The following is an 11,104-nucleotide window of genomic DNA, read 5'->3' as shown; positions in this document are numbered from 1 at the left end:
TCTAAACTCTTGGGCCTGCAAACTAGATTTAAAAGATGCTTATTGGCACATTCCGTTACATGCAAGTAGCCAGAAATTTCTAACCTTCATACTAGGTAAAAGGAAGTTCAAATGGACTGTGGTACCCTTTGGACTAAAGACAACGCCTTATATCTTTTCAAAGATAATGTACACGGTGATCAAGTATATTAGAACTACATATAACATCTTAATATTCAACTATCTTGATGACATTCGTACATTAGCAAAAGATTATTTAAAATGTAAAAATCACATTCACTTAGTCAATAAGATTTTGCCAGACTTAGGATGGAATATCTCTTTTTAAAAATCTACAATTAAACCGGCTCAAAGAATTGAAGTTTTAGGAGTGCATTACAATATGATTAAGAAAACTATGAATCCCATTCAGAAAAACATAGAGAAGTGTATCAAATTGGCCAAAGCCTTCTCCAATTCTGTTAAATCTCACCTTCATTCCTATCAGATGTTAATTGGAGCCTCAAATTTCAGTGCTTCCTATACAAACTTGGGAAGATTCCATCTTAAATATATCTTCAGATACCGCAGTTATTTTAATTCAGGGTACAAAACCATTCCACACCCCTTCAAAAAATACCTAAAGCCATGGGAACAGAGACAAATGTACAGAGAGGTTAACATTCCAAAACCACAAATAGATGCAGAACAACTACAGGTAAACAAAGCCAATTGATTTTGCCCATTTTTCCAGCCAATTAATTGTTTAATGCTTTTGCCAATTTTTCCGGTTTTCCCTGGGGTCAACTCCAGATATCTGCATTATTTATGAATTGTAAGTACAAGAATATTAATAGCCCCTAATTTGATAAGTCTTAAGGAACCTTGGATATGTGCAAGCGTATTAACATTAAAGTAATGGTTCCATATCCTATCCTAAGATTATAAGATGAAGTATATTCACATGTTCCAAAATATTTTATTTATATTTTGCTTAAGTTAAGATAATACTGCCTTGCTGTGTAAGGTTTGTTTAATTTTGGTATGGATAATGATCTTGGATAGGCAAGGGTCATATTTTGCAACTTTAAATGTTTTTAAAGTGGAAGGTATGAATAAATGTGGTGATGAAGAAATTGACTCCAATATGATTATATGCTCTCCAACTGTTCAAAACTATTGCATTATAGTTCTGGGATTAATGTGGTCAAATGATTTAGTTATACAGACTTTCCATTTGTAAAATGCTTCACATTTAATGTGAAATCTCTTATTTGAGTAAGTAAGGATTAAATTCCTTAAGTGAAGTTATGAGGCATATTATGAAAATTGTCTTTGTGTTTTTATTTCACTGAACTATTCATAATTATAAAGAAAATGAACTAAGTTGCTTTTCCTGGTGGGAAAGCAAAGGATGAGGTTTATCACAGTTGATGTTAGGATTACTTCGCCCATATTGGATTTTGTATTATTGATATCTGATTAAATAGGAAATGTCCTTGGACCACTGGCTCATGTCAAATGAGGTCCCAGTGGGTCATTTCAAGTTGCCAGTGTCCTTCAGCTGAGTAAATAATTGAAAAAGACCCCGAAGAGCTACAGAGCAGCTTTAGGTCCTATCTTGTCAGGATAATAGAAGGAAGCCTAGCAACACTCACCAGTTCCCTGGCTGGGATCTAGACAAAGTAATCTCGTTTCTCAGCACCACAAGAGATGTCTCTACCTTACTACTGACACAGAAAACCTTATTCCTAGTAGCCTTAGCTTGCTCTTTAAGAACAAACCAATTTAATAATCTCTGCACTTCCAGGAGCACCTTCACCTCAGAACACATTGTCTTATGGAACCACCCTTCCTTCATGGCCATAAACCAAAAGAACAATTACACGCCAATAGAGATCAGCTTTAGAAAGCTTCCTAACAGATAAAAAATATGTCCAGTTAGACAATTGAACTTCTATTTGGAATACACAAACAAAGTCTATATGGAAAGAAACATAGATAGGAAAGACCACATATGGCTAGATGAACACTTCAAGATAATGTCTTTACAAAAACGAGACAACTTTTTAGGGAGTGCATTTTCAGAGCTGACCCAAATGCAACTAAACAGTCAACTAATTTCCACTCTATAAGGGGTCAAGATTCATCAAGACTGCTATACAATGGTGTAACTATACAAGAAATCATGTCCAGAATGAATTGGAGAAGCGACTCTGTCTTCAGCTCTTACTATGCTCTCCTCGGCTTACAGGGAGCTTTCGATGTTGTGGTTGCTGGACTTTATCTTCAAGCCCCCTGAAGCATCTGCCTAGCTACCACTGGTGAATCTGGAAGGTTGAGGCCTCCCTCTCCAGAACTGTAAGTTTACTTGTGAACGAAGGTTCTGGAGTGGGAGGTGAGACCTTCCGGACTCAAAGTCTGGGTCACCCTCCAACCTTTCCCCCGTGAGCCGAGGAGACCATGTACCTAGGAGGGAATATTCTAACAAACTTCATAATCCAACAGAGTAGGTTATATATACAAGAATACATACACACAATCACTATTATTCCACAGAAAACAAACTAACTGGAATCTTTCAATATTCATATCAACCAAAACAGCACAAGAAGATTGACCTTGCAAGTAAAAAGACCTTTGTGTTCAACAAATTTGCACCTTCACAGTAATTCCCTCATAACTTTAACAGCCTAAGGTAAGCTCAACCACTTCTGTGTTATTTTTTGTTCTATTACAACTTCAAAAATGTTATAATTATTGCCGAGTCAACCCGCTCGTCTCTGATAGCTCCGCCCAAGCTACCACTGGTGAGTCTGGAAGGTCTCACCTCCCACTCCAGAACCTTCATTCACAAGTAAACTTACAGTTCTCTAGTCTTGGGTAGTGCCATAGCCACTTTACCATGGTCATCCACTGTCTTGGGTTAGAATTCTCTTGCTTGAGGGTACACTCGGGCACGCTGTTCTGTCTTGTTTCTCTTCCCCTTGTCTAATTAGCTTTTTATAGTTTATATAGGAAATATCTTTTTTATACATACATATATATATATATATATATATATATATATATATATATATATATATATATATATGTGTGTGTGTGTGTGTTTGTGTTTGTGTGTGTATAAATATTTTCAAAGGAATGTACAATTTAACCTTCTGAAACCCTACTTAAGCAAAAAGGTGACTGAAGCTTCACAGGTGTGTATGGCGCAAACCATACCAGCTAGGAATACGACGACGGATATGAGGTGGGGGCAGTAAGCAAAGTGAATAATTCGTCTATCATTCGGAACTTGGAAGAGAAACTAACTCATTTCAACGAGGAGCAACTAAAGAAATTAAGTCGTTTGATTAGAAGTTTCCCTGAAATTGTCTCGGACGTCTGAAAATGAACCAACATGACGAAGCATTAAATACACCTTAAGACAATGGAAAGACCATTTAAACAACGCAGTAATCGACTGTCGCCATATCACCGAGAAGTCATGAGAAAAGAATTGGACCATTTATTACAAAACGGAATAACTGAACAAAGTTCTAACCCTTACTGTTCTCCATGCTTACTTGAGAAAAAACCGGACGGATCTTTCAGGATGTGTACAGACTACCGAAAATTGAATTCGATGAGTGTGGCTGATAATTATCCATTGCCGCTCATCGACCAGCTACTCGACAGTATCGGACAAGCAAGGCTTGTCTCTAAGATCGACTTATGAAAAGGCTATTATCAAATTCCTTTGGATGACAACGCAAAATTGTTATCAGCTTTTATACCACCGTTTGGGTTATATGAATACACCGTCATGCCATTTGGTCTTGTGAACGCCCCCACTACTTTTCAACGAATAATGGAGAACCTTCTAGGATCGATAGAAGAAGTAGGCATATATCTCGACAATATTGTGATATATTCATTGACCTGGGAAGAACATCTCCGAATCCTGAAGAAGGTATTTCAGAAACTGCAAGGAGCACACCTGACAACTCACCTGGAGAAGAACGAATTTGTAAAGACAACAGTTCAGTACTTGGGATTTGAAGTAGGAAGAAGACTAATCACCACAGTAGTCGCTAACGCCAAAAGAATAAGGAAAGCATCATCCCCCACAACGATGAAGCAATTACAACGTTTCTTAGGGATGGCAGAATTCAACCGACGTTTTTGCCCGAACTTTTCAGCTATAGTCACTCCCTTGACGGATTTAACTAGCCTCAAGAAAAAATTTGTATGGTCCAGCAAGTGCCAGGAATCCTTTGACAGGATAAAGGCCAGATTAACTTTAAAACCGATACTGCGAGCATTGGATTTTGACAAGAATTTCCTTATCCAAGTGGATACGTTGGATAATGGGATTGGAGTGTCTTACTGTAAGAATACGAGGAAGGAATTCTTCATTCTGTTTGTTTTATGTCGTTGAAGCTAAAGAAACATCAGCGAGCCTACTCGACAGTTGAAAAGAAACTGCTAGCGTTAGTTACAGCGATAAAAAAGTTTGCGTTCTATGAAAATCGACCACAAAATGAAGAGATTACAGTGTATTTGGATCATAATCCTTTAACTGTTGTCAATAAGAGGAAAAATGATAATCAAAGGTTAACTAGGTGGTCATTATGTTTGCATCTGTATTGTTTTAATGTAAAGGGTATATCAGGTAAAGAAAACGTGGCTGCAGATTATCTATCTCTGGCTGAATCGATGGATTCAGACTCATAATAAATAATCTTACGAAGCTGGTCTAGCGTAGAGTAAATATTTTATTCATGTATTTCATATGTGTATTTAAAAGGTAAATAGCCAGCTCAAAAGATGAGTTCCTCTCTTGTAGTTTAAAGTAATAGTATGTAGATTACGTAAGATTTTTGTTGCTAATTCCATTGTATTCTTTATTCAAGTCAATATATGTAAATTTACGTTATTTTAAAGAATTAACTTTTTATTTCATGTATTTTTTTACCAATGTTACGTAACTGTTTGAGAGTGATATGTGACCATACAAGATAGGATAAAGGGCTTATGTAAATGTTTTTTATATTTCTATGAGGTATTGCGTCAAGTTTGTGAGATTGTGCCATGTGGTTTTGAATATTCTCGAAAATCCTAGTGTTAGATCTTATCTTTTTTTTTTTTTTTTTTTCGAGGACAATGGGTGGGCGCAGCTAGCTGGTTCGTGGGTGGCGTCTGAGAGTAATAGTTCCCAAGGTTCCAGATTTCTGACCTATAATATCTAGATGTCACTAAGTTCATACATATATGTGTCCCTAAGGATACGTGCGGCAGAAAAGAAACAATTTGCCCTGTGAAAGAGCCAAAGTTCATCCTCTCTCTCTCTAGTGCCTCGAGTGAGTTCTCTCTAAAGTGTATAAGTTCAAATATAACATATCGTATATAGTGTGTTGAAATGTTAAGGAAGACTTTAAAGGTGTTTTCAATTTATTATGTCATTATGTGTGTTGGTGTTATATAAATCTCTGTAGCTGGTCCTGAAAAGTTTGTGTGAAAACGTGAAGTATATTTGTATCGCTATCTGGTTAAGGGGGCTGGCTGGCTAATGTCGATTTTTAACCCTGGAACAGTACGGTGGGTCGTCCGCGACCCCGAGCGTCAAAAAAAAAGAGGTTTTTCTCACGTGACTCACCCCCATGACTGCAGTAGGTGTCTCGCCTACACGCTCTAGTAGTGTCCAGATGTGCAGCGCTGTAGCTGTAGTCCTTCCCAGATTTCTGAGACGCGTCGGGGTCGAGCGCGACCGAGTTTACCCTTCTAAGGTAATTTGCATAACTATCAAAGTTATTACGTATTATGAAATTGTCGTAGAATGGTGCAACTTGTACAGGTTATCAGTTGTGGAAAGTCTTGGTGGATTGTTTGGCTACCATGTGCATGTTTTTTTTTTTAGTTAAAATGTCGTTCATCACCACGAGGACCATTTTACCGCGAGTGCCCCTTTTTCATTTTTTTTCATTTTTTTGCCAAGTCATTTTTCCGTAAGATATTGCCAAATAGTGTCGCAAAACTTTTGCTTTTTTAGTGTTGGAAAGTGTGTCTAGATGATCTGGCTACCCATGCGTGACTTTGTTTTTGTCAGATACAACGTAGTTATTGGTATGAGGGGTATTTAACTGCGGTTGCCAATTTCTGTTTTTTTTTCAATATTTGTAAAAATTTACTACGTAGTAAGGAATTGCCGTATATTATTGATTTTTTTTTCATGTTTATTTGTTAGAAAGTGTGTCTTGATGGTTGGGCTAACACGTGCATGTCTTTTTTTTATCTGAGATGCCGTATATTAGAATGTTGGCCATTTTTCCGCGAGTGCCCCTTTTTATTTGTTTTGCATTTTTTGCTTAGTCATGTTACCGTAAGGAATTGGCAAGTAGTGTCGCGAAACTTATATTTTTATAGTGTTGGAAAGTGTTTCTAGATGATCTGGCTACCCATGCCTATCTTTTTTATTAGCCAGATATGGCGTATATATAGGTATGTGTTCGATTTTCCTGTGATTGCCATTTTTTCGTTTTTTCTCATTTCTTTCAAAATTACTTCGTACTAGGGAACTATCACAGAGTAATGATTAATTTAGATGTTTATTTGTCGGAAAAGGTTCCTTGATGGTTTGCCTAGCACGTGGCTGAAATTTTTTTTTTTTCTGAAATTCCGTATATTAGAATGTTGGCCATTTTTCCGCGAGTGCCCCTTTTTATTTGTTTTGCATTTTTTTGCTTAGTCATGTTACCGTAAGGAATTGGCAAGTAGTGTCGCAAAACTTATATTTTTATAGTGTTGGAAAGTGTTTTTAGATGATCTGGCTACCCATGCCTATCTTTTTTATTAGCCAGATATGGCGTATATATAGGTATGTGTTCGATTTTCCTGTGATTGCCATTTTTTCGTTTTTTCCCATTTCTTTCAAAATTACTACGTACTAAGGAACTATCATAGAGTAATGATTCATTTAGATGTTTATTTGTCGGAAAATGTGCCTTGATGGTTTGCCTAGCACGTGGCTGAAATTTTTTTTTTCTGAAATTCCGTATATTAGAATGTTGGCCATTTTTCCGCGAGTGCCCTTTTTTTTTGTTTTGCATTTTTTTGCTTAGTCATGTTACCGTAAGGAATTGGCAAGTAGTGTCGCAAAACTTATATTTTTATAGTGTTGTAAAGTGTTTCTAGATGATCTGGTTACCCATGCCTATCTTTTTTTTTAGCCAGATATATATAGGTATGTGTTCGATTTTCCTGCGATTGCCACTTTTTCGTTTTTTCTCATTTCTTTCAAAATTACTACGTACTAAGGAACTATCACAGAGTAATGATTCATTTAGATGTTTATTTGTCGGAAAATTTTGTTTACATCCTTTTTGATTGAATATCATCAATTTTTTTTAGCTAAAATATTATGTTGTTTTACATTTTTTTTTTCGATTTTATTTCCCTTAAAAAAATTTTTTTTGGGTCAGAATTATAATTTTATAGTCGTAAAATAATCCACAATCATCCAGCAATCCATCATACAATTTTTATGCATATCCAAGAATAATTAGATTAGTAAATAACACCTTGAAATTGACATACCCTTCCTGCATTTCGGGTGGCAGATTAGGGAGTCTGAGTCAGTGTGGTTGGCGGCCATTTTGTGGACATATCCGAAGCGTAAGTTTCCCTATCTATATATATTCTTGTTCCCTTTAGAATTTGTGATATTTTGGTATATTTTTACCTGCATAATTATCATATTATATATTAAATATATGTATTTTTTTACGGAATTTCTAAGTACTCAAAAAATGACCTTTAGATATGGCCCCTGATATAAATGTAATTTACAAAATAATGAAGATTTTTTTACATATTTCTATTTTAGGATAACATATGTTTATTCCCTAAAAAAATTAGCCACTTCCTATTTCATTTAGGTACCTCAAAAAATTTATGAAATTTGGACAAATTTTTTTGGCCAAAAAAAGTTACCCTTTTTTTCTCATTTCAGATCTTCACCTCCATGGGTCCGAATTCATCCAAAATACATCAAGATGTGTCCTAAACATTCAAGAATCAATTCCTAAAAGGATTTGTGTATATATGTATAAATTTATTTTTTATGAATTTTTATGTAAGGTCTTTTTATTTTTCTACTTAATTTTTTAAAATATTTATAATAAATAGTTTTTCAGCAGATGAGTAGTATTTAACTTTACAGTAGTTTTAAGCATTCATTGAACTTTTTTTTTGGCCAAAAAAAGGAGGTTACTGCAAAAACAGATTTTTCAAGAATTTTTTTATGCGTCGGGGTCGCTGGCGACCGAGTATACCCTTAAAGGGGTGTCCGAGGAGCGTACCTATCCAGGGTTAATGACAGGACTTTGACATTCATACCACTTAATAAGGTGAATTAGGACATCTCCGAACTGCATAGGTTTTTTGCCTCTGACCTTCGTTTTTGCCACACCAGGTCGATTTATCCTAAAAATTAGTGTTTTTCAAATTCTATCTTCTTCCTTGATAATTATTGTTAAGATCTGGGATTACTACCCTATATGAGCCTGATATAGATCTCCAATAATATGAAGAGGTTTTCTTTTCTAAAAGTAATTATTTTGACAGATAAGAAGTTTTTCATTATGGTAAAAAAATAAACCCCAAAAATCTAAGAAATAAATTAAGAAAAAAATATGTAAAAAAACTGGAAAAACCTTCATTTCATTGTTTTATAATGTATTTCTAAGTTATATACCAAATTTCAATGCTATATCTTCAGAACAAAGGGAAACTATTGAATTTGAAGTTCAATAAGTATAGTTTTGAGATACGGGCTTTCAAAGTTTTTCTTTGTATTTTTACAAAGACAATATTAAAAAATCCTGATTAATATGGGTTTTATATTCATATTTGGGTATGAATAAAAGAAAAAAAAATCTAATCATAAATGAAGATATTTTTGCTCAATATCTATATATCCTATATCCACAACACACTCTCTCTCTCTCTCTCTGCACTACCGATATTACCCTCTTCTGAACTCTTAATAGAGCAAATTTCCTTCTTCCTAATGTTAGCAAGATGTTGAAACTGTCTTTTGCTCTTTGAAATGGTAAAATTCTTGCCAAAAACGAGAAAAACAAAAGTAAAAATGAATGAATGTCAGAGGGCGTTCCAAGTTTTTCTTTGTATTTTTACAAAGACAATATTAATAAATCATGATTATTATGAATTTTATGTTCTTTTTTTGGATATTGATAAACGAAAACAAAGTTATTTATCATAATTTACTCATAAACGAAGATTCTTTTGCTCAATATCTAGCTTCTTTTGCTCGTGTCAGGCAAGGCCGTCGATTCTTCATCCACACAATCTCTCTCTCTCTCTTTCTCTCTCTCTCTGCTCTACCGATATTACCCCCTTCTGAACTCCTATTAGAGCAAATTTTCTGATTCCTTATGTTAGCAAGATGTTGAAATTGTCTTTTCCTTTTTGAAATGATAAAATTCTTGCCGAAAACGAAGAAAACCAACGTAAAAAGGAGTGAATGTCAGGGGTCAAACTCAGGCATATACTCTCTTTGATGTTTTTGGTAGGACTGAAGGGCGAAGGGTATAATTTACTGTGTCGTCTGCGACTCGTATAAGTTATACAAATACTGTTGTTCACAATTTCTTTTATATCAAAATGTAATAATTATCAAAATTTACGATAATAAAAGAAATACTGAATTATCTTGTACGGAACAATGTTTATGGTTTATTGAGTTACCTTTACTAATTATCCTGTAACTATGAAAGTAAGAGGAATTTTGGCAAAATATTTTGTATACACATTCTCAATTGCCATGCGAAGCTTAGTGAGTATTTTTTCAGGATTTTGTGTTTTTCTGCCTATAACCCCATATATTGGCATTCTGGCCGGCCCCCTTAACTTCGTGTGAACTACAATCGTAAGTTCATCAATTACTTTATGTGATATCCTTAAGAGTTTGAACATTAGAGTGTTAAAGGTTAACTATTTTCATTAAGTATCAAGATTATATAATAGTGTAAAATTTAATTTCCAGTGAAACAAGTGATTGTATAATTCTCAAAAGTATTTATTTCTTTTTTCTTAGCCTATGTCTTTATTGACATTTAATATTTGGAGTCAAGTGATTATATAATTCTCAGAGTGTAATATTTCTTTTACCTTTGTGTAAGTTTTGCCCAGACTTAATATTTTGATTGTTTTATTTTTTTATGTAAATTCTTTAAAAATTTTGTGATTTTTATAAAATATATTTAATTTTGTAAAGAGTGTATAATTTCAGTCACCAGTGTTTTCACAGTACTCTCTCGTATCCCTGTTAAAGAATCGAAGTAAGAGGTTGTTTGAATAGTTCTTAATAATAATTACCCAATTTGCTTTTAAGTATATATACGGGACCTCTGAATATTCAGTGTTTTTATGTATTGCCGTCTGTGAATGGCATAATCCTCTCTGATTTTAGTTGTTACTCAAATATAAAAAAGATTAATGTAAAGACAAATAAGTGAGTTTGGATCTCGAGATGTTGTGTAGCTTGGCAGCTGTTATAGAAAATATACTGTATATATTTTGGTTCCCAGACCATGGGACCAAAAAATAATATGTATATATATATATATATATATATATATATATATATAGATATATATATATATATATATATATATATATATATATATATATATATATATATATATATATATATATATATATATATACATAGATATTCGGTATCATTGGTAATATCCAGAACATACAAGATGATAAAACAAACTCTTGGTATTATGCAAAAAAATTTATTACTTCTGTTAGTTGACCAGATCTCGATCAACCATAGAAGCCATATCCTCTTCCAAAACTTCCAAAACCATGATGTCCGGAAAATCCACCATGGATACCTCCAAAGTGACCAGGTTCTGCTTCAGCTTCTCTCTTTCCACGATATCCTCCATAACCTCCTCCAAATCCTCCAAGGAAGCTGCCTCCATGATGGCCACCGAATCCACCGATATGTCCACCATGGATACCTCCAAAGTGACCAGGTTCTGCTTCAGTTTCTCTCTTTCCACGATATCCTCCATAACCTCCACCAAATCCTCCAAGGAAGCTG

General features: G+C 34.4%; 1 protein-coding gene across 1 annotated transcript in view; it reads right to left on the bottom strand.

Moving 5' to 3' along the window:
* Positions 1-10,821: 10,821 nt before the first annotated feature.
* The window catches only part of LOC137644558 (uncharacterized), a 1,552-nt gene continuing 1,269 nt past the window's right edge, over positions 10,822-11,104 (bottom strand). Inside the window, exon 2 of the mRNA XM_068377518.1 lies at positions 10,822-11,104. This exon is cut by the window's right edge and continues 628 nt beyond it. Coding sequence (XP_068233619.1) covers positions 10,822-11,104 — 283 coding nt within the window.

Source organism: Palaemon carinicauda, chromosome 7, assembly GCF_036898095.1.
Source record: "Palaemon carinicauda isolate YSFRI2023 chromosome 7, ASM3689809v2, whole genome shotgun sequence".
NCBI classification, from domain to species: domain Eukaryota; kingdom Metazoa; phylum Arthropoda; class Malacostraca; order Decapoda; family Palaemonidae; genus Palaemon; species Palaemon carinicauda.
The sequence above is the reverse complement of the archived record's forward strand: the minus strand, read 5'-3'. Positions and strand labels throughout refer to the sequence as shown.